The 24,906-nt window shown below is 39.0% G+C and overlaps 1 protein-coding gene across 2 annotated transcripts in view; it reads left to right on the top strand.

Annotated features, from left to right (window-relative positions):
• LOC121315494 (peroxidasin-like) overlaps positions 1-24,906 on the top strand; it is a 69,980-nt gene that overhangs the window by 36,688 nt on the left and 8,386 nt on the right. For both annotated transcript variants that reach the window (XM_041249624.1, XM_041249623.1), the window contains 15 exons: positions 2,662-2,733; positions 2,983-3,054; positions 3,994-4,163; positions 6,381-6,498; positions 6,882-7,051; positions 7,347-7,619; positions 8,322-8,438; positions 9,632-9,790; positions 11,159-11,271; positions 12,073-12,229; positions 13,174-13,282; positions 16,291-16,451; positions 18,747-20,253; positions 21,506-21,640; positions 22,021-22,229. In XM_041249624.1, coding sequence (XP_041105558.1) covers positions 2,662-2,733; positions 2,983-3,054; positions 3,994-4,163; positions 6,381-6,498; positions 6,882-7,051; positions 7,347-7,619; positions 8,322-8,438; positions 9,632-9,790; positions 11,159-11,271; positions 12,073-12,229; positions 13,174-13,282; positions 16,291-16,451; positions 18,747-20,253; positions 21,506-21,640; positions 22,021-22,229 — 3,542 coding nt within the window. The remainder of the gene's footprint in view (positions 1-2,661; positions 2,734-2,982; positions 3,055-3,993; positions 4,164-6,380; positions 6,499-6,881; positions 7,052-7,346; positions 7,620-8,321; positions 8,439-9,631; positions 9,791-11,158; positions 11,272-12,072; positions 12,230-13,173; positions 13,283-16,290; positions 16,452-18,746; positions 20,254-21,505; positions 21,641-22,020; positions 22,230-24,906) is intronic.

Raw genomic sequence — 24,906 nt, 5'->3', positions numbered from 1 at the left:
GTAGCCGCCATACCACTTTGTCATAATTCTTCCCTCGATATTATTATACAAAATTTGGTTTTGTTATGTTTGTTTATTTATTTATTGCCTTGGAACGGTTATAAAGCTCCATGAATAAAAAGAGAGTGCTGGCTCCAAATATTTCTGGCTTTGCTGTTTTCCAAACCTTTATTGTTGGTTTCCATATGTCTTGAAACCTACGACCCCAAGGAATTTGAAACAACTTCAACTTGATTTGATTTTGTATTTATTTATTTTTATCATTGCCATCTGTGTTGGTCGTGTTATTTTGAAAGCCTACACTTATCCTGAAATTCATTCCAGAATGTGTTTTGTTTTTTTGTTTTTTTTTTCTCTCACAGTTCCTGCCTTTGTCTTTCAGCCCTTCTTTATGATCACATTTTAATCCAGCATGATTGGATTAAACACCTGGGCAAAGTGTTTCTGTTCAAGCAATTTTTTAAATGAATTATTATTATTATTATTATTATTATTATTATTATTATTATTATTATTATTATTATTATTATTATTATTATTTTATTTTTTTTTTTTTTGTTGTCCGCAATCTAGATAAAAGCAAAAAAGAAATGCCGGTACCGATTCCTGCCTGAACAGGAATGTTTGTTTTGAAGGAAAGGGCAGTATGTTTTGAAGTGTGTCTTGCCAGCATGACTGATTTCGTACCGTGTTTGCTTAGTTTTTAGGTACTAGGTAGCCGGATAATCCATAAACCCTAAAGCCTACAGCTGTGACATTCCAGTTGATTTTCTCCCTGCTCTTTTAAAACATTGCATCTTCTGTCTCAACTCGGCAGAGCTGATGAAGAAGACCTCTCTGACTAGATATCTCTCTCTTTCTTTTTTGTGTGTGTGTGTGTGTGTGTGTGTGTGTGTGTGTGTGTGTGTGTGTGTGTGTATATATATATATATATATATATATATATATATATATATATATATATATATATATATATATATATATATATATATATATATACACACACACAGCTCTGGAAAACATTAAGAGACCACTGCAAAATTATCAGTTTCTCTGGTTTTACTATTTATAGGTATGTGTTTGGGTAAAATGAACATTTTTGTTTTATTCTATAAACTACTGACAACATTTCTTCCAAATTCCAAATAAAAAATATTGTCATTTAGAGCATTTATTTGCAGAAAATGACAACTGGTCAAAATAACAAAAAAGATGCAGTGTTGTCAGACCTCGAATAATGCAAAGAAAATAAGTTCATATTCATTTATAAACAACACAATACTAATGTTTTAACTTAGGAAGAGTTCAGAAATCAATATTTGGTGGAATAACCCTGATTTTCAAGCACAGCTTTCATGCTTCTTGGCATGCTCTCCACCAGTCTTTCACATTGATGTTGGGTGACTTTATGCCACTCCTGGCACAAAAATCCAAGCAGCTCGGCTTTGTTTGATGGCTAGTGACCATCCATCTTCCTCTTGATCAGATTCCAGAGGTTTTCAGTGGGGTTCAGGTCTGGAGATTGGGCTGGCCATGACAGGGTCTTGATCTGGTGGTCCTCCATCCACACCTTGATTGACCTGGCTGTGTGGCATGGAGCATTGTCCTGCTGGAAAAAACAATCCTCAGAGTTGGAGAACATTGTCAGAGCAGAAGGAAGCAAGTTTTCTTCCAGGACAACCTTGTACTTGGCTTGATTCGTGGCAAAGCTGTCCGATTCCAGCCTTGCTGAAGCACCCCCAGATCATCACCGATCCTCCACCACATTTCACAGTGGGTGCGAGACACTGTGGCTTGTAGGCCTCTCCAGGTCTCCGTCTAACCATTAGACGACCAGGTGTTGGGCAAAGCTGAAAATTGGACTCATCTGGGAGTGCTTCAGCAAGGCTGGAATCGGGCAGATTTGTCTTTGAGAAGGACGCATGATTCAAGCCTAGTACAAGGTTGTCCTGGAAGAAAACTTGCTTCCTTGTACTCTGACAATGTTCCACCAAATATTGATTTCTGCTCTAAATGACAATATTTTTATTTGGAATTTGGGAGAAATGTTGTCAGTAGTTTATAGAATAAAACAAAAATGTTCATTTTACCCAAACACATACCTATAAATAGTAAAACCTTAATTTCTCTTAATTTTTTCTAGAGCTGTGTGTGTGTGTGTGTGTGTATATATATATATATATATATATATATATATATATATATATATATATATATATATATATATATATATGGCGGTTTATTAAATTTCCTTACGGTAAAAGTCACACTGAACATAATCTCATTTTATAACTTACATTACTAACAAAATAAACATTATTAAACCCGGTCTGTGTGTTCCTTTTTTTACATTTAAGTTAAATTAATTTCTTCCGTGTGTTTGGATATGACCGAAATTAGGGAGTAAATGCTACCTATTGAATGCAGTTTGTGTAACGAGAATGCTAGTGTCGTGTAGTGGTCTAAGGAGGCTTATGGAAGCCACGATTGTACCCTCTACTGATCTGTTCCGCAGTAAAGTACCCATTTAACCAATTTCATGACTACTGTTACAATGTGCTCACATATTTTAAACACTTTATAGACTTTCATTTACACCCTCTCTTGTTTTGTGTTTTTTTGATGGATGCATTTTGCAGTGACAAGCTTTTTATTTTACAGGTACCTCCACTTCAATCAAATAGAAACCTTGGAGCCTGAATCCTTCACTCACCTTCCAAAACTTGAAAGACTGTAAGTCTCTCATCCTTTGTACCGTGTGATTTGTTTAAGGCATGTTTTAATGAGTTTACAAGTTTGTATGTACTGGTAAATGAAATGGTTGTGGCTATGGATGGTTTTAAAATCAGTGTTTCCCTTTCTTAATTGCATTGTAAGTATGTGTCTGTCAATACATGATACAGTACAGACGTGATATATTGAAAGGGATAGTTTATGACAAAATACAAGAACTGATTGATTATTTTCTCCTCATTTTTACAGATTTTTACACAACAACAGGATAACACATTTGGGATTGGGGACATTCTCACACTTGCAGTCTATGAAAAGACTGTAAGTAAAACAGTTTTTTTCTGTAACCCAATCCATCACAGTTCTTGAGTGGTGTAATGTTTAAGTTCATTTGTTTGGTTGAGTACAAAGAGCTAACGACATAATTTCAGTCAGTCTTGCCTTCAAATAATTGCCGGCAGTTTGTAGATCCCGCATTTTTGAGAGGGAACACATTTTGGTCAATATTTATTGGATTGTTTAATGAGTTTTATCACGGCTGTTGGCGACCAATAAATCATCACCTAGCCTGTGCTAACTCAGGAATGTCGCTGAAAATACAAGGGTTCTATTTGGAAGTGTGAGCTCAAGGAAAACTATTAACACATCCACCTGTAATATTCACTACAGTGGAGGTGTATCCTTTTATGTAATTTTTCTTCTAGGGCTCACAGAAAGATCTACATTTCTTTATCCAGAAACATCTCCTGAGGTTTCATTCTGTAGAACCTCTGTTATGACTCAATAAAGAGAAAAGAGACAATAAAAAACAAAGTGGAGCCGAAACATTAAATTGTTGGTAATTATAGTAAACCCTATTTCATATTACAAGGTTTTAGTGCTTTATCCCTGCAACGCTGGCCAAGGCAGTTAAAGGATTTCTCACGCTGACGGTGCTTGCAAGTTGCATCAAGACATGGAGGGCTGTCAAACTTTATTCAGCCAACAGGTCCTGCAGGATGTTGACAAGCTTGTTTTCTGTGTCTTAAAACCTTTTCTGTGTCGGCACTACGTGTAGAAAATACTGTCGTCTTTCTCAAGAACTGTGCATCTGAGCTACACGGTGTGACCCCACGTTTAAAAAGCTGACTTACTGCAGCCATTTAGCAAGGCATTGGTTGTGTTCATATTCATCCATGTGGGTATGCAGCTGTTTTATTATTATTATTATTATTATTATTATTATTATTATTTTGGTTGTTGCTTTTTCTGTTCTGCCAGCCGTTTAGATTCCAATGCCTTGAACTGCGACTGTTCACTCCTTTGGCTGGCGGCCCTGCTGAAGCAGTATGCAGAATCTGGAAACGCACAGGCAGCTGCTACCTGCGAGTATCCCAGGAGTCTGCAGGGCCGGTCTGTAGCCACCCTGACCGCTGAAGAGCTCAGCTGTGGTGAGTTCTGCACCTGCAATATTAAAAGCAAAGACTGGCACTCTATTGTTCCACTCATGCACTAGAATATTGAACATTTTATAAAAGATTTGGTTTGTGTTTTGTCTTGCAAGTTCTATGCATAAAGGTGCAGGATGAACTTAGGACAATGGAGCATATCTTGCAAATGGGTAATAGTGGAGGCATCTGCATACATATGTCACACATTTTAAGCAGTATCTTGAGAACCAGTCATCCAGTTGAGGTATATCTTGGTATCTACATTCCTTTGCTTTAGAGGATATTATGTGGTCTTTTTGCTGACCTAGATTGGCAAGACAGGTGTTTTATTTTTTTTTTATTTATTTATTATTTTATAGAAAAAGAGTAGGACAAAGTTAAAATTTAAGCATTGCTAAAACATGAATTAAGTGTCAAAACCCATCAATACATGGGCTGTCTAACAAACCACAAGAAGATTAATGCTGCAAGCTGCAGAAACCAAGGAATGTCAAGCACATTACTTCCCACAGAAGTAATTCCAGATTTTTTGGGCTGCATTTATCTTTTAGAGTTTTGTGGGGTTAGGTTGAGAGTTTCAAAGGGAAAGTATGAAACATCTTTGCAAGAATGTGTATGTTTTGGGAAGCAGCTGCAGTAGTCTGTTATATAGCCATATTTATACATGTGTTGCTTAAGGGCTGAGATTTCTGGAGTTAGGAATTCATTCCAGTGAGAGACAGTCCTCCAGTTCTTAGTTGGATTTGGTATAGCAGATTTATTTGATTTTCTTCCTCTTGTTTGAGATGCCTGGAAAACTGATCTGGACAGCAATCCAGGTCTCCCTGAAATTATTCTTGCACTGAGATATGTAACTTTGCTTATCTGAGTTCATCCATTTCTCATAGAAGTGATGCTGATTGGCTAATGCTTGTGCATACGGTTCAGCAAACCAAACCAAATTCTGCATATCTCTGACGGGTCACACTTGGTCTTGGGCCCAGACTCAGCATTTTTGAATGAATGGCTTTTTTTTTTTGTTTGAGCCCATTCCAGTTGGCCCTGTTGTAGAACTCAGCTTTCTGCATCATGATCCTCTATATGCGCATGAAGTGGCTGGGATGCTGGCTAAGCAATAGTCAAAAGTGGTTCTCATCTCCAGAGGGAGTTTGTGGGTCTGCTTTAAAAATGTTTATCAAGACAGACGCAGGGAAAATAGGTACCAGTAAAACCACATCATTACTTTATTATACATCAGGATAGATCCTATAATATAACTGTATAATTTCTAGCTTAAAATGACAGGTATTATTCCCTACTGAATTTCCTGTCTGTCTGTATGTCTCCCTTACATTAGAGTCTATCAGAATCTGAGGGTACAGTATATGGACGAATCATATGTCATGTATATCAGACTTTTGTTGAGGCATATTTGAGCGACTACCTGCATTCTGACTACTGTCTTTCCAAATGTGAAGCAGCACCTATGTCTTTAGGAAGAGATCTCTGTTCAGCAGCTTGGCTGCGTGCTCCCCCTGATCTGCTGTGTGTACGTCTTGCTGTCAAACACTTTTTAAAGAGGGGGTCAGGAGCAGCTGTGTTGATCCTCTGGGTTTGTTTTTTATAATTATCCCACACACCAAACAGAGCTCTTCTTTCACTTGCCGTTTTAGAAACTGTCACGCAAATTCTGGCAAGGTGATACATTGCTGCAAGCCAGAACACGTTGTGGTACGCGTTTGTGATTTCTGTCATTTGTTATTTCTGACATTTGATATTTGCCTTTTAAGTACATGTCAAGCAGTGTCTGTTCAGATGTTTTTCCCAACACAGCTGTATATGCTTTCTTCTGAGACCCTGCATCAGATGATTGCATTTCCTTCATGGCATTCATTACAGCCTATAAATGTTCCTTTTTATCTGGCAGGGAAGGCTGTCTTTGTTGTTGCTTTTTCTTGTGGCATGACTCCTTGTAGTTAGAAGGGCATATAATCTTCTGTTTACAACATTTCCAGGAGAGGTTTGGCATGGGTTCTAATGTTGGTTCTGATCTATATATCTATTCACAGGAATAACATAATAAGGCTGCAGTAGAAATGACAAGTATTCCTTTATTAAGTTTGAAGTATTGTACAGTATTGTTCTACAGTATGCTTTTAGTCACATGTAGGTATATTTGTGTGTGGGTTATTTTTATTTTTTTTTTTTTGTGCGTATTGTTTCTTATCTTTTACCCAGAGATCCCAAGAATCACATTTGAACCCCAGGATGTGGATGTTACTTCTGGAAACACTGTGTATTTCACCTGCAGAGCAGAAGGCAACCCCAAACCAGAAATCATCTGGCTTCGGAATAAGTAAGGTTTTATTTTCACAAATCAGGCCATTGTTTTAGTTTGGTTGTTTTTATGTGGCTGAAATAAAATGCACAGCATTCCAAAATTCTACTTTTCTGTTGGATTTTAAAGCAACTTTAAATGTGCAGTAACATCCCAGCTGCATTTTACTGAACATCAGAAAAACATGCGAGACCCTGATCATGTCCTTGCTTGTAGGTAGCTTCCTGATCAGAACTAATGCTTTGATTGGCTGGAACTTGTTGGTGTTTTTATTTGGATATGTGGTGTATATATAGTATCGGTATTTTTGAGTGTCTGAAATGCTGTAATAAATCGCTCATCTTTTCAAGTTTTGACAGCCTAAACTTGCAAACACTCTCTATATATCTGTCTTTTCTCAGCAATGAATTAGACATGAGGGACGACTCTCGTTTAAACTTGCTAGAAGATGGCACCCTAATGATCCAGGATACACGTGAGACTGACCAAGGAGTTTACCAGTGCATGGCAAAAAACGTTGCGGGAGAAGTGATGACTTCTCAAGTCACCCTTCGGTACTTCGGTGCACCATGTGAGTCAACCTGCTGTCTCCTGAACGTTCATCGGATAATAGATTTTAATATATAGCACCAGTGCATATACAGTTACTTCGAGGCCACCAGCAACATATAAGTCATGCAAATGGGTTAAATGTTAGCAATAAGGAAGTAAGCACGCGTTCTTTAGTGGTCTAGTCGGAATGCAGAAGTTTGTTTCATAGTTTATAATTAGATTATGACACTACTACAATTTATTTGTTTGTTTGTTTATTTATTTATTTATTTATTTATGTATGTAAGTATGTATGTATGAATTTATTTTTGCAGCAAGGCCCAGTTTTGTAATCCAGCCTCAGAACACTGAGGTGCTGGTTGGAGAAAGTGTCACCCTGGAGTGCAGTGCCACAGGGCAGCCTCATCCACGGATCTCCTGGACCAAAGGAGACCGCACTCCTTTACCTAGCGATTCCCGCATTGCCATTACCTCCTCCGGGGGGCTCTTCATACAGAATATCAATCAGGCTGATGGGGGACAGTACACATGCTTCGCAAGCAACAATGTTGATACGATCCACGCAACAGCATACATCATAGTACAAGGTAAAGGAAAATACATTTGAAATGGAGGTTTGCATTATTTTGTAACGTTTGTTTAATATAAAGGGACTGATCCATGTCAGATAAATCTTCTCATCTATAAGAAAAATGTCAATATACAAACCCAAACTTTTTGGCAACTCTGTTCTGTATCAGAGACTCTTGCGCAGCTGTTCCAGGTGTTGGAATGGCATTATTCTTATGTTTCAGCAAGTTAATGTGTTTATAGATTAAGATAAATATTCAGTCAAAAAAAGTTAAACACAGATGTGGTTTACTTGGCTGTGTCCTGCATTTTTCAACTTGCATAAGGGCCAAGCTAGTAGTTAACTTGTCCATTTTTATATACCATCTTTTATTGAGATTTTTGTTTTCTTACTAGATCCCTTCATCAAATCATGCGTTTTCTGTGCACATGAAATGTTTTGGTCAGATTATTTGTTTTTACTTTGACATCCGTTGGGATGGTTTGAGACCTCATGGTTATCATGGGGAAACACTGCTAATGTTACCATTTGTAGGTTGCTTAATAAACTTTTAGACATCTGGTGTATTTATTAGTGATTCTGAGCTCTTATCTCTAGTGACTTTAATTTCATACATAAACCAGGGGGAAAATGATAAGCCTGGTGTTTTTCTTTTTCAGTTCATTGATTCACTTGTATTTAATGCTCTTCTGGTTTTACTCTCCTATTGTAATTACAGCCACGCCTCAGTTTACAGTCATCCCAGAGGATCAGGTGGTGGTGGAGGGGCACACTGTGGACCTGACCTGCGAGGCACAAGGCTATCCACGTCCTGAAATAGCTTGGACCAGAGGAGGTAAGGAAACATTTGCGTTCCCACATTCTTTCTACACGCTTCTGTCTTGAAACACAATGAGTCACCAGCTGGAAAAGATGGCACTAGTTGGAACAGCTGCAGTAAAAGCCTGTTCTTCCATCAGTACCATACATTTAAGAGCAGGTGTGGAATTGTGAGATTTAACTAGTCTTTGGGGTTTTGTTTTGTTTTGTTTGATTCAGACCTGTGTATGGAAGTTCCATGTGAATGGAGTCTGTCAAGTAACTATATATCAGGCCTTTACATATATATGAACGCAAAGCCTTTTCGTGTCACGTGATCAGTTTGGTTACGTCGCTCAGTATTCCTGTAATCCTGCGTGAGCGAAAGGTAAATAGAAAGGCGAATGCTATGCTAGCCAAGACAGCAGTGGATCAGTGGTAATAATTTCTACATCATTACAACTTTAATTATAAAAAATACTAAATAAAAAAAAAAATCTAGCAGATTAACGTTCAGGTTGTTTCTTTTACATAATATGCAAGCTGCAGCACATTCATTATTAAGCTTAATTTGTCACAATGACCTTTTCTTACTGTTATTTAGTAACACAGTGATAAATATAAAAACTACAGCATTGTGGATCTCAGTAATGATCAATAATGCGGCACCTTGGCATATTCAGCCGCTGTTGTTTAATTTGCACGCAACTATATACATAGCTACAAAAGTGTGTGTCTTTACATAAAAATGCAGGTCATTTCTTTTAGCAGCTTGCTTTACACACAGAAAATACTCGTCTCATCTACAAATATTAAGATTTTTGATGCACCGTAACATAGTCAAAATTGTCAATGTATAGTTGTTTTGTTTTTTTAAGTATATGCCATAAAATTGCTACTTTGCTGCATTGAAAAAATATATTAACAAGAAATATCTACTACAAATCAAGGATTACTGTATATCACGTAGCGTTCTGAGTGAAGTCTATTGTTCCATTAAAAAAAAAAAGCAATTCGACAGATTTCGGGCCTGCTTTTCAGTCACGCATCTGAATGTGCAAAGACGCCTTAAACTGCAAATGTGAACAGGGTTGCAGACCTAAACATGTGGTCGGCTGTGAACAGGGGTCTATGTCGCCCATACCAGGACCCACTGAAACACACTACTGCCTCTAGCGGCTCCTCTTGAAAGTGAAACCTAAAGAAATTGTGGTCAAATGTTTCCTTTAGGAAGTCCGCTGCCTACTGACAGAAGACGTGTAGTTCTGTCTACGGGAACGCTGCGAATCGCCAGGGTCGCCCCTCATGACCAAGGCCAGTATGAATGTCAAGCCATCAACATTGTGGGCTCTGTAAGAACTGCAGTGCAGCTCACTGTACAACACAGAGGTATATTGTCATGTTTGTACTGTTGAGAATGCTGAACAGAAATGTTGTTTTTGTTCTGCCTTGCATCAATATTTTTAGTTTTTAACGACCAAGTGTTATATGGAGTTGATGGTCTTGAAGTTGGGATATCATTTTGAACAGTTTTAGCTGAACTTATAACCTTGGAAGGGTTAAGTAACTAAGTGGCTCTGAGCGAGAATTTTTCCACTCACTCCACTCACCGATTTTAAATGAAGAACGCAGGGGGAGCGGAATGGAGCATGCCGATAAGTGGCTTATTTCACTGAGCTGCTCAGTTACTTAAAGCACCCCTTGCCTACACTTCAATAAACATGGTGTTGAAAGTACAGTTAATGGGCATCTTTGTTTCCAAAAAGCTACTGATGCTCCAAGTAATAACATTTACTGTAATTGTCTTAAGTTCATGATCTGGTTTTTATTACCTTTTTTCCCCCTACTAAATGACATTTGTTGTGTATTTGTACCATTATTAAAGTCCTAATATAAAAAGGTGCTCTGCCAAAAATAGACATTATTTTATAAACAGACTAAAAGCATAGCTAATGCTAAAAGGCTTAGGGGTAGATTTAAACTGTACAATTTGACACAGAGATGAGAAATACAGATTTGTGCTGTTAAAAAGCTGTAAAAGAGTGGGCTAATTGATTCAGATGAAAACCTAGAATACATAAAACAGTGGCTTCTTAAAGCACTAATGACAGACTTCTGGATCACTCCTCTACTGCAATGGAAGACCAACAAAGCAACCCTGTAATTGAAAACAACCCAGGAAAGCAGCGAGTGCTGTAATTCAGCACTGACCAGATGTGTGCGTCCTAATGGATGTGAAGATGTTTTTAAAACACGCACCCCAATTGCTTCCTTCTAAACAGCTATTCGCCTGGAGGTCCTATGCAGAGAGCACAGAAATGTTGCCAGAAGACAAAAATAGGTGTTGGAAATGGAAGGCTTATCCGAGTTTGTATTGAATTATACAGAGAAGATGTTGTCATGGAAGGGATTATTCATTTGACTGGTATAGGTGTGGGACACTGAAATATCTGCACTAAAATATGTGCCTAGGGGGCTACAAGCACACACAAAATTACAGTGACCCAGGGTCGTCTTAGCTGGTATAATTAGCCTATTCTGATTTCTGGTTCTCGACTTAGGACATGCTACATTTTTCCTAATTAAGTTATAGGTTGAGGATTCATAAGTGTAATAGCTTTTAGTTTAAATATTGTGCAACATCAGCTTAATTATTGAATATCAAGCATAAAAAGAATTTTAACGCAATTTTTTATCATCATGTGTTTTTTTTTTTATTTATTTTTATTTTTTTTTTTTTTTTTTTTAAATTGTCAGTAACACCTGTTTTCACAAATGCTCCAAGGGACTTGACGGTGGAATCTGGCAGTGATGTACAGATTCCCTGTAGTGCTCAGGGAGAGCCTGAGCCAGTGATCACATGGAACAAGGTTAGAAGTAGTTCATAGGACTGGGAGTTTGTTCTTGTTCTGAATGTTGTTTTTAATAATTAAGTGCTTTTGCTACATGTCCGACATCCCTTCTTCATGCTACACCTAAAGATTTTTTTTTTTTTAATTCTATGCCAGGTAGTAGTAGTTCAGCTATAAAACCTGCCTGTCACTGCCAGCTCAGTTTTACTGCTACAGCTTTCCAAAATATTACATTGTAGTGTTGATAAAACAACATGAATACCAAATATAATGGATTTATTTAACTACGTTGTTCAACACGCTTAATATCACTGTAAATAATATCACACCAGCTTATTATCATTAAATTGAAATGTCACAACCACAATATAATGGGAGTCAATGGAAACAAGGTACTGATAATATCACTGTGCTTAATATCCCAGAAATGGAACAGTCATTCAGTTGATTTCCACCCCTCTTAATATCCTTTCCTTTCATTCTGTAAACCCTGTACTTGACAACCTTCTGGTCACATGGTCACCCAGTTTGACTTGTGGAGATCAGAAATGTGTGTTCAGTGGGGTTTTTTTTTTTACCATTGCATGAAGGGTGAAATAACTGCTCTATCCGAGAAAGGAGAGAGCAAAAAACAAACTCGTTTAAAAATGTTCTTCGCAAGAGTCTTACAAACAGGGCAATTTACATTACTTTGTGGACTACAAGACCATCTTGTTTGTTTCTTGTGACTTTGCTAGCACGTCTCAGTGTAGCGTGCTGGTTTCTTGTGACTTTGCTAACACGTCTCAGTGTAACATGCTGATTTCTTCATGCCCTCAGGATGGTGTTCAGGTAACAGAAAGTGGAAAATTTCATGTCAGTCCAGAGGGTTTCCTGGCTATTCGTGATGTAGGACCAGCAGATCAAGGGCGATATGAATGTGTTGCCAGGAACACCATCGGGTTTTCCTCTGTTAGCATGGTTCTGACAGTTCAGGGTAAGCTGCCTAAACTCACAACGTTACACAGGTGCAAGGGAAGTCTTAGGATTTGACTTCAATTCTAGGTTATAAACTGTCGGGATTTCAGAGGGATTGACCATGTAGCATGATGTTAGTGTAGGTTATTCTTTAAATTCACACAGCACCTAACATGGCCCAGAGGAAGATGTAAGTGTGAACTCTGTAGGTGTCACCTGTCCACAACATTTAAGAAACTGTATTCTGTTTCTATTTCTATTCTGACCCTTGTCTTACACATTGACTAACAGTTTTCCAAGGATGCTTTTTTCTAGCCGTTAACCATCTTCCATATGGATATGAAGATTCTTCCAATCAGACAAATCTCTGCTAGTTGTGGTGTGGGGTCAGATAAAGGCATTGGTGGTAGCTTGAGAATGAGATAAAGGTCTAGAGGAAAATGGAAATTGCTTTTTGGTTTGCTGTCTTTTTGCTGACTTTTTAGAAAATGTCTGAAAACCCAGTGATGGGGATATTGTAGCAGCAGTCTTTTGAGAAACATTTAGCTATTGTACTTAAAGATCTTGTTCCTCATGCTTATACTATACATACTGTTGCTATGTCATGGCCATTTACTTTCATCATACTGATAGCTCTAACTGTGAATTTGCAGCCATTGTGGGAAATGTACAGTATGTTACTGACATCTTTTGTTGTGTTGTATGACTGGTTATTTTTGCATGCCCTGTTTATTTTATTTTTTAAAATATCTATACTTCTATGATTGTTATATATTTAACTATGTATCTTGTGGGGAAATGCTTTTCCATTGAAATATACCCCAGCATGGATTTGAAGTACATTTCTTGTGAAGGAAGCAGAAGCCGTTAACCTAGGCGTGGTAAAACAGAATGCACAACACTTATGCCATTCTCAGCTATGTCATTGAAACTGTTGTTTGTGTTTTCATTCCCCTTCCAAAGTTCGTGAAATCAGTCGAAATGGAGATCCATTTGTTGCAATCTCGATCAAAGAAGCAATTGACACTGTTGATCGTGCTATCGACTCAACTCGGAGAAATCTGTTTGACAGGTATGATCGACTTTCTGCCTTGGTGGTTTGTTGTTGTTTTATTTATTTTTTTGCGTTTTAAACCCTACCATGTCCAATTATACAAACCCCTGTGGAAATCATGAGATATTTATTGCATTCTACGTGAAATTAAATTTGTTGTGTATCCCAATGAGATTCCCTGTTGGACCCTGCTAATTGGTTTCTAATGCTAACTAGTTTTTTAAAGTTTTTTTAAAACTTTTCTAATCTCTTCTGGTATTCTTGAAATTGGAAAATGATCCAGTGTTTAAAACCTTACTTTGATTTCATTACTAACATCGATTGCCTGCAAAGATGAGTAACTGGTGCTAAAATTGCCAACAAGGATAAATATACTTCACAATGTGAACCGTAAGAATCTATTGGAAATAAGGGTGCTTCATCCCTTAAAGGATGCTTTACTAATTATGTACTGGTACACATTTACACATACAGTGCCGTGAAAAAGTATTTGCCCCCTGTCTGATTTTCTGCATTTTTGCACATTTTTCACATTGAATTTGGTCAGATCTTTTTGTGGGTTGTAGTAGCATATAGAGGGAGTCTGGGAGAGAAAAAATGACACCAAAGTTTGGTGCTTCTTTCATGTGTTTGGTGTGCAAGGCAATCAAACATGCAATCTTCAGTGTGAAAAAGTTATTGCCCATGGCAGAGTAGCAAGGCGGAAACCACTGCTCACTAAGAAGAACATGAATGCTCGTCTCAAGTTTGCCAAAAAGCACCTGGATGATCCTCAAGAGTTCTGGAACAATCTTCTATGGACAGATGAGTCAAAAATTGAACTTTTTGGCTAACATGGGCCCCGTTATGTCTAGCGAAAACCAAACACTGCATTCCACAGTAAGAACCTCATACCAATTGTCAAGCATGGTGATGGTAGAGTCATGATTTGGGGGTGCTTTGCTGCATCAGGACCTGGACGACTTGCCATCATCGAAGGAACCATGAATTCTGCTCTGTATCAGAGAATTCTACAGGAGAATGTCAGGCCATCCGCCCGCGAGCTGAAGCTGAAGCGCAGCTGGGTCATGCAGCAAGACAATGATCCGAAACACACAAGCAAGTCTACATCAGAATGGGTGAAGAACAAGAAATTTAAAGATTTGGAATGGCCTAGTCGAAGTCCAGACCTAAACCCCATTGAGATATTGTGGCAGGTGTCTGTGAGAGACAGATCAATAACTACAGGAAGTGTTTGGTTGCAGTTATTGCTGCTAAAGGTGGCGTAACCAGTTACTGAGTCTAAGGGGGCGATTACTTTTTCACACGGGGGCATTGGATGTTGCATAACTTTAATAAATAAATAAAATAAGTATCAAAAGTTTGTGTTATTTGTCCACTCAGGGTCTCTTTTATCTAATATTAGATTTTGGTTGAAGATCTGATAACACGGTGTCAAAAATATGCAAAAATGCAGAAAATCAGACAGGGGGCAAATGCTTTTTCACGGTACTATATATACATATTTTTGTCCAGTAGTAACTGTTTCGTTTGTTAGCTAGATTCTTGGATCTAATTTAAGATGCACTTACTGAAAGCAACCCGTTTTTATTACTGAGCAACTGGCAAGAACCGTATGAATCGTAAGAAAAAAATGTATCCAAAAAAGTTTAGAATAGTGGCTGCATATATATATATATATTTGTCCCCCAGCAGTGTATTTTTAACTTTAGGAAACAGTGCCTGTACTGTGCGAAACACAAGCCGACAATGGAGATAGGTCATGAGTTGTTTTAGCAAGAATTTTACTTAACCCTGTGGTTTGAGATATTTTACAGTGTATAGTCTGTTCTTGCCTCCATATTCCATAATACACTGTATTCATAAGACATTAGCTAAAGTTCAGTATGAATGAAACTTTTCAACATTGTCAAAGTTTTATGAATAGGGCACATTATTTCATATTCAAGAGCAGTGGGATGAGAGTAACCCTCTTGAATAATGTTTGGAAAGTCGTAATGAAGTTATCATAAATAGCATTTTACCCTAAAAGAATAAAACAATTATGGTCTAGGTCAAAGCAGGATCAAAGATAACAAAGAACACATGCATGACTTGTGCATGCTGACTGTTAAAGGTTTCAGTGCTAGGCAGTGTCTGGATTAAATTGCTGCTTTCAAGTATCTTATTCTTTTTATCTTTGCAGATTTTAAAGTTAGTATGCATTACCTCTAGCCTGGCAACACACTGATAACCTGCTACAATCCTCATAGATAGACAGCATTCCTCATGGCTGTTCTCAGTACAGCGAGCAGCAGAGTTTTGCTTTATGGGACTCTCCCTGAGTCGCTGAATACTTTCTCTTTCCTCATTTTCAGGCCTGTTTCTAAGTAAGGTGCAGTGTCCCGCAGTCATGTTTAAATTCCATTCCTTGAAGACCTGCTTTAATAATGTGATATAGCTATGTGCTCTCCAAATTGCCGACCTTGACACAGGGTGTTTTATTTAACATCTTAAGAGTATTGCTTTTAAAAAATATAATGCAAAGCTGAATCTAAAACTTTGTAAACTTTTATAAAAACGAGGATTGGTTTTGAAAAACAATAGGAGCAAAAGCAGGCTTTCATGACAAGGGAAAGTTTTGCTAGATAGATTTATAGACTTTAGTTACCAAATTGCGCATTGGTTTAGAGAATGAGAAACCAAGTGAACAATGACTACCATATTTGGAAAACAAATTGTACCGGAAAGGAGGGAAATTGGAAAATTTGAACTACAAGATGACAAAATGTAGTGAGTAGGCAGGTTTGTTTACCTTGGCAGTTGTCTTGCCATCAATGAGGGAAGTAGAGTGGACTTGGAGAAACTCCAGCTGGCAACATGCTGCACTGGATAAATACCGTGCTTGGAATAGGTGTTCGGAACACAGTAGACATGTGCAGTGTGGGGGTGGTATTCCAGTTTGCTGTAAGGGTATCTGATTTTGAAAATGTTTCAGTGTAATTTGTGTGTTGCATGTTTCAAAAGTGCTTGATCTTCCTTTTCAGTAATAATCCTCGGACACCAAGTGATCTGCTTGCCTTGTTCCGGTATCCGAGGGATCCCAATACTTTTGAGCAGGCAAGGGCTGGGGAAATATTTGAGCGAGCTTTACAGCTCATTCAAGAGCATGTAAACCAAGGTCTTACAGTTGACACCAATGGAACGGGTGAGTACTCGGTGGTTTGCATGTGTAAACTTTTATTAAAACCAGGTTTTTCATGATTATCTGTGCTTTTAGATATTAGATGTTAGATGTTCTCTGAGTTAACTAGCATGTTACCTAATTAACCTTTTGTCACCAGTTATTGTTAACAGTTGAGGGTCCATGATTACTATAAATATAGGTAGCATAGGCACAAGTTTGTCATTCCTGAATGTAAGGGAAGAGAAAATGGCAAAATACGCTCAGTTAGGCAAAGAAAAAAGACAATCTAATTACTTTAAGAAATGAAGGTCAATCTTTAAGACAAATCACAAGAACTTTGCAAGTGTCTGTGACTGCTGTGGCCAAGACCATCAAATGATTTGAAGAAACTGGCACTCATGAGGACCGAACAAGGTCAGGCAGGCCAAGGGTGACCTCAGAATCGGAGAACAAATTCATTCGAGTCACAAGTCTGCAAAACCATCAATTAACTACCCCTAAAATACAAGCTCAGCTAAATGCTACTAGAAGTACAGATGTTTCAACATGAACTGTTCAGAGGAGATTGCGTGAAGCAGGCCTAACTGGAAGAATTGCTGCAAAGAAACCATTAATAGTGCAGAATAAGAACATGCCTGGGCCAAAAAACACAGAAACTGGACGTTTGACGAGTGGAAGTCAGTCTTACGGACCGATGAGTCAAAATTTGAAATATTTGGATCCAAACGCAGAATAGTTGTAAGTCACAGAGAGGGTGAGTGCATGAGTTCTGCATGCGTGGTTCCCGCTGTCAAGCATGGAGGAGGCAGTGTCATGGTCTGAGGTTGCTTTGCAGGTGACAGGGTTGGTGATCTTTACCAAGTCCATGGTAAGCTCAACCAGCATGGCTATCAGCATACTCCAGAGGCATGCCATTCCATCAGGATTACGGCTAGCTGGGCAGTCCTTCATTCTTCAGCAAGATAATGACCCGAAACACACCTCAAAGTTGTGCAAGAACTATCTGGCAAGAAGGAAAGTGAAGGACAACTCAATTTAATGACCTGGCCTGCTCAGTCTCCAGACCTCAAATCCATAGAACTTGTATGGGATGAACTGGACAGAATAGTCAAAGCAAAGCTACCCAACATCTCTGGGAAGTGCTGCAGAAGAGCTGGAGAGACATGTCGGGTAATTTTCTGCTGAAACTAGTTAACCAAATGCCTCGTGTTTGTGAGGATGTTATTAACGCAAAGGGTGGCTATTTTGAGGAATCCAAGATTTAAAGACAATTTTCAATTTTCTTGAACGTTGCTTTGATACTCCTTATGTTTTGTTTTGTATATTGTAACATATGTTTTCATTTTCAAGTATTTACAGAAACGTATACAACGTAAAACAATTATGAAAAAAAACCTAGTTTCCAGCAAGCGTACTCAAACTTTTGACTGGTACTGTGTTTGTGTGTGTGTGTGTGTGTGTGTGTGTGTGTGACCAGAGAACAATTAAAAAGGTCTAATTAAGCACATTTATTAGCTCAATTAAGGGTTTAATGAGGTAATTGAGAGCTCAGTTGGAATGAAAACCAGGAGACACAGGGGATCCCCTGGACCAGGATTGGGAAACTCTGCCTTATGACACTGCAGTACGATAGCAGAATGCATTGTTAAATGCTTGGACTGCAAGACTTCATGGCGCTTAATAGAAGGCTGAATGTTTGCACTGGTTATGACAACAGGCAAGGGCTTATTGTTCTACTGCTCTTTGACGGAACACAGAGGATTTCATCTGTCAGCAAAACAATGCTGGCTGTTTATATTATCTTTCCACTGCCTGTGATTTTTCGCTATCATTGTGTTTTGGATTTTTAGCAGCCACTGAATCCCAAAGCCTGAGGTATTTAATCAGTTGGCTAAATGCTGACAAGAGGTTTAGATTGTCTCCAGCAGAGCAATAGCACTAGATGTTGGCTTCAACATGAACACTGCAAAACATTACTATTTATTTGTTTTTATTTATTTATTTATTTGCAAACTAGTGTAACAGGAACCCCTTATAGTTTAATTGCTTTACGGGAATCTGCCTTTTAGTGCTGCTGTCCATAATTTCTGGGTGATTCAAACATCAACGGCCCAATTTTGTAGCAAGTGCAGAGGAGTTTAAAAAAAAAAGTTTAAAATTAGAACCAACAGCAGTAATTTTACTGTTACTACTTCATTCTGTATTTTAATTTCTCAGAAAACTCAGGGCTTCGGTAATAGGTATAGTTTGTAATTTCAACTGTTCATGTTGCCTGAAGATGTCCTAAATGACTTTTCTTTTTTCTCCAACTTTAAGCTTTCCGTTACAATGATCTGGTGTCTCCAAGATTCCTGGAAATGATTGCCAACTTGTCCGGCTGCACAGCCCACAGGCGGATTAACAACTGCTCCGACATCTGCTTCCATCAGAAATACCGCAGCCATGACGGCACTTGCAACAACCTGCAGCACCCAATGTGGGGAGCCTCGCTAACTGCTTTTGAGCGGCTCCTCAAGTCAGTCTATGACAATGGCTTCAACCTGCCCAGGGGGGTTAACCCTGCAAGGCAGATCAATGGTCACCCCCTGCCCCTCCCACGTTTCATCTCCACCAGCATGATTGGGACAGAAACTATAACCCCAGATGACAGGTACACCCACATACTCATGCAGTGGGGTCAGTTTTTGGACCATGACCTTGACTCCACAGTGGCTGCCCTGAGTCAGTCGAGGTTCTCCGATGGGCAGCATTGCAGCACGGCCTGCACCAACGACCCCCCCTGCTTCCCCATCATGTTTCCACCCAATGATCCCAGGACTTTTAGAAACGCGGCCCGCTGCATGTTCTTTGTCCGTTCTAGCCCTGTGTGTGGCAGTGGCATGACCTCAATCCTAATGAACTCAGTCTTCCCCCGGGAGCAGATCAACCAGCTCACCTCCTACATCGATGCCTCTAATGTCTATGGGAACTCTCATCACGATTCAGAGGAGATCAGAGACCTAGCCAGTCAGAGGGGCCTGCTGAGACAAGGCATTGTCCAGCGGTCTGGCAAGCCGCTCCTACCTTTTGCCACTGGCCCTCCCACTGAGTGCATGAGGGATGAGAATGAGAGCCCCATCCCTTGCTTCTTAGCTGGCGATCACAGAGCCAACGAGCAGCTGGGCCTGACCACCATGCACACACTGTGGTTCAGGGAGCACAACCGGATTGCCGCGGAGCTGCTCAGGCTCAACCCTCACTGGGATGGTGATACCATCTACCACGAAGCCCGCAAAATCGTAGGCGCTCAGATGCAACACATTACATACAGCCATTGGCTTCCCAAGATCTTGGGGGAAGTAGGAATGAAGATGATCGGGGACTACAAAAGCTACGACCCCAATGTCAATGCTGGAATATTCAACGCATTTGCCACAGCCGCCTTTCGCTTTGGTCACACTCTTATTAACCCAATCCTGTACCGGCTGGATGAAAACTTCAATCCCATTCCGCAGGGTCACCTCCCCCTTCATAGAGCCTTCTTCTCTCCATTCCGGATTGTTAACGAAGGGGGCATTGATCCGCTGTTGCGGGGTCTCTTTGCGAAAGCTGGGAAGATGAGAGTCCCGACGCAGCTGCTGAACACAGAGCTGACCGAGAGGCTGTTCTCCATGGCTCACTCTGTGGCTCTGGATCTGGCAGCCATGAATATTCAGAGAGGCCGGGACCATGGAATCCCATCGTACAATGATTACAGAGTCTTCTGCAATCTCTCATCTGCCAGTACATTTGAGGATCTGAAGAATGAGATTAAGAATCCCGATGTGAGACAAAAACTTGAACGGTACGGAGACATATATTGCATATTTCATTTTTTGGGGGGTTTAAATGTAAAATTGTTAGAAAATGGCTACAGTGTAACTACAGGGGACAGTGTAATAACGTATATTTTTGAAGTGTATCCAGTAATGACCTAATGTAATGTTGTTTTGTATGATTTGGGATTGGGATATATATAACACAACAATGGCTTAAGCGTTTTGACCCGTAGGTCTTCCTCGGAGCACAATAGAGATTCTGAATCTGAATGATAGTTAAATGCAGAACTCTTAACTGCATGAAGCTGCACTGTCCCAAAGTCCATTGTACATTGCATTTCAATTTGGATAATTGCAGAATGCAAACAACGTTCGAGTGAATGTTTGAGTGTTTCAGCAGTGACAGTGACTTAGAACACACAGCAACAGCATGACAGCAGGGGAAAAAATGGCAAGAAAGACACATACAATGGCAAAAACGGACCTGTAAAACATTCGAGCCAGCACACTAGAGCCTTCATAGAGGCAAATGGCTGTCAGTCTTATTATGACAGTTCAATCGGCCAAATACTGTGCATACTTCCATCAATATATATATATATATTTTTTGCTCTTTTGTAAGGTACTGTACACACCTGTTTAACTCTTATGTTTAACTGTACTGTGTTACAATAACTTGGTTTATGTCGGCTGTTATATACTGTACATTGTTTTACATTATTTTACTTTATTTGCCAGAGAATAGTGTTGCTTGTGTTGAACGTATAATGTATTTCAGGTTGGTTTATTTTTCTGAACTTGTTCAGTATATTAAGTTACTTGTAGTGGAATATAAGGGAAAAATAAAGTTACGAATCTGATCAAAACAAGTCGTATATAAATGTGCACATACATGTAGACCCATTCTCATTGTATTCCTATTGTATTTCCTCACTTCTGTTATGTGCATACTCCAGTTATGTGCATGACCTCACACACCAGTCCCGAGCCCGTGCAATTAAAGCCCAATTGTTTCTTTTGATTCTGCCTTTTTAACAAAACAGCTTACATTGAATCACAGTACTAAGTAGTCTGCTGTATGTAGTCTATGTAAAAAAATACTAGTAACATAGAGCCCTATTTTGAAGCAAGCGCAAAGGCAAAATAATGTTAACTGTATAAAATTGGGCCAAAACTTGTGAGAACAATGCGTGTAATTTAGCTACTCCTTCCTGCAGTCTGGTTGTTTAGTGCTGGTTTTGTTTCTGTAACAATATTTCTGTTGGCTTTATCTTCCAGACTTTATGGCACACCTCTGAATATTGACTTATTCCCTGCCTTAATGGTGGAAGAACTGGTCCCTGGCAGCAGACTTGGGCCGACTCTAATGTGTTTGCTTGCAACACAGTTCAAACGCCTCCGAGATGGGGACAGGTAAGGACTGGCGTATATCAGATCTGCCTGCTTTTCCACTGCCAAATTACCAATGAACATGATCCTGAAGTGTGACTTAAAACCTTTCAGTTTTTAGTATATGCTGGATCAGCGAGAAGTGTATTCTTATCCTTTTGATGTCTTGCAAATATTGCTGTTTTCACACTGTCTGATTTATTTAAATTTATTTTGTTATGTTGACAGCCTAACACTGTTGCCAGGCATGTGTATAAATTCCTAAAAAAATATATATATTTTTTTAAAGTGCAATTTAAGTACTGGTTGCAGCATGTTTTGAATGAAAGTGAAAAATGACACCAACATATTCTTCCTAAACCAGTTAAATCTACCATTTTGCCCTCTTTGCTGTGAGGCAACAGGTTCTGGTATGAAAACCCTGGTGAATTTACTCCAGGCCAACTGACACAGATTAAACAGACCTCTCTCGCGAGAGTCGTGTGCGACAACAGTGACAACATCACCAGGGTCCAGCCTGACGTCTTCCAAGTAGCAGAGTTCCCTCATGGATATGTCAGCTGTGAGGAGATCCCCAGAATGGACCTGCGCATGTGGCAGGACTGCTGTGAAGGTGCATACAGTATATTCCCGTACAGTTGGACATGTACTCCAAACTCTCAGGTCTTGGCTCTATCCATTAGGAATCAATGTTAATGTACTCATTGTATGTTGAATTGTTTATTTAGTAGATACTGTTTGAAACAGTGCACAAGATATTTTAAGTTGAGGCAGTTTCACATAGAGACACTTTGTTACACGGAAACGATTCTCCTGGACTGGGTTTTCTTGCCATGTTGTTGATGCTGAATTAACTAATTTGCTACATTACAACTTATCTACATTTTAAAGTTGCAGTAGAGATGACTTTTGATCTATAATGTTCTAGATTGGAGTTTCACAAACGCTGATATTTTTGGATATTTGACTGCATCCTGTCACAAACCAGTTCAACCGTTGCCGGAGGAAGCATTCTTAATCTTTGGCTTGAAAATACGAGCTCTTTCCAAGCTTGGCTTGCTGGATAGATTCACAGGAGACTTGGGAGCTGTGATTGCAATCCAGCATTTTTTCTTTGCAGCTTTTGCATTACAGGCACTACATCTTAAGCTATTTAGATTTAAAGCACTGTGTCCCTATAGCTGTAGTTCATGGTGAACTACATTTTTCATTGACATCTGCATGTTAATATACATTGTTCTGTTCAAAATTGCAGAAGCAATCTGTATTCCATTTCCTTATTTATACATAATATAAACAACGTGAAAGCCTCCGTTTCTTTTAGATTTGCTATGTTTTCAGCAGCGGAAACCTATTCAAAATATTTGGTCATGGAATTTCTACCATAAATATTTTCGTAATTTATTTGTAAGTGGAACAGAATATGTGCTTTACGACGAGACGCAAATGAAATAAACAATACGTGGTTTACCACAAGTTATTGAGCGTTTTGGATTGGAGATATATAGAGAAACGGTACATTCGGTAGATGTAGGTCACGCTGATTTACCATTTTGTGATACTGATGGTTTTTTTCTTATCTCTAGCAGTGTAAAGCAGTTAATGATATACTTCAGTTATTCTTTAAAGATCAGGGCATTCACTATTAGTTGGTCTCTTTCCCTAATGTGTGAATTTCCAGTAACAGCTCTTCCTCTCTCTGTACGGCTGGCTAATGACAGGATCTGTCATTTGAAGGGCTCAAGGGTGTTCCTCTCAAATATCTTTTTGTTGCTACAGAACAAAGCCCAAAGTTGTCAGATTCCTGTTTGACTTCAGGCATTCCTGCTAATGGGGATATGGTCTTCCTATCATCTGCTGGGGAAATAATAGGTTTCGAGCAATGCATTGTTCAGTGACAGGTGGGCACGGGTCTGGGTTTATTACAGTCAACTTCAATTGTAACAGGTATTTTGAAATATTGTTGTCAAGCAATAGAGAATACCAGTGTCACATAACTTTAGAGATGGACTTGTGGCTTTCACCAGGGAAAGTGACTGGGTCCGGCTTGCCCAGAGGATGACCAACACACCAAATGATTTATTAGGGGAAAGCACAAAAAAAAAAAAAAAAAAAAAAAGGCTACAGAAACTATATATCTTGAGTCCCTCCAGCATCTGCCTTCAAGGCCTCTGGTGACCCTTAACCTCTGAAGTCATCGGCCATCTTGTAACTCGGAGTAACAGGTCACTCTGTCACCAGTGGCCATTCAGAATGTTTTATCTCTTAAGTGGTCACAAGATCTTTCAGCACTTGGGTTCCCTGCTTGTTTTCCTACTTGGATGTACTGTTAGGTTTGTTGTCCACATTATTAAATTGAATTCAATTTGGTGTTATGTGAGACTTGTATAAATCGGATTAACCTCTGTTTGCCCTAGCAAGCAAAAGCTTAAGGATTCTACTGCATAGTTTTAAAAGAATTTAATAAAAACATTGATTTCTGCAATAAAGACCTCTGTACACTTTTAACAGCAAGTAGCAGAAAAGAAAAACTCTTAAACCTGAATGTGTTCTTAACATAGCAGTGGAATAAGTTGTTTTAAAGTATATGTGCGTTTTGGAGCGAATACTATATATTGTACATAAAAGCTGGACCTGTTTTTAAAGCATTTGAAATTCAGGTGCTACCTGTTCCAAATTTACTTAATTCTTAAACAGATATTCACGCCACTCTAAAGCCATACATATTCACTCCAGCAGCCCCCGCACCCAGTAATTTAATACCCATTTCGGTCAGGACTGTCCCCACATGAACAGGTGGTTTGGGAATTTCTGCCAACATCGTGACATTTAGTCCAGTGTGAACCATTCATTTCTTTATATACCAGATCTTTTTCTCAGAGGCTTTTTTTCAGGACATCGAGACCTGTTTCTATTTACTCCTGTGTGAATCGACTATGCCCGTGTTCTGTTAGAATTGATACAGCATTTCCAGGGTATTTGCCTCAGACTTGACAATAAACCATAATATAATATTAAAATGGATACAATCTGTCCCGAAATTCTACAGTAAAACACAATGATTAATGACATAATTGGCAACTACCAAAAAATGGATGCTTTGAACAGTGCGTTTGTAGGTGTGTATGGAAATACCTATTACTCAAGGGACAAAATGGTTATTCTCGTCTTTAGAAAACAAGGTACAACGAAATGTGTTATTTACACCTGGTTCACTATTTACCAGTCATGCACAAAAGCACCTTCTTTGGCCATAACTACACATTTCATTTAGAATTTACCGACTTTTC

This window comes from Polyodon spathula, chromosome 5 (genome assembly GCF_017654505.1).
Source record: "Polyodon spathula isolate WHYD16114869_AA chromosome 5, ASM1765450v1, whole genome shotgun sequence".
Taxonomy (NCBI): Eukaryota; Metazoa; Chordata; class Actinopteri; order Acipenseriformes; family Polyodontidae; genus Polyodon; species Polyodon spathula.
The sequence above is the reverse complement of the archived record's forward strand: the minus strand, read 5'-3'. Positions and strand labels throughout refer to the sequence as shown.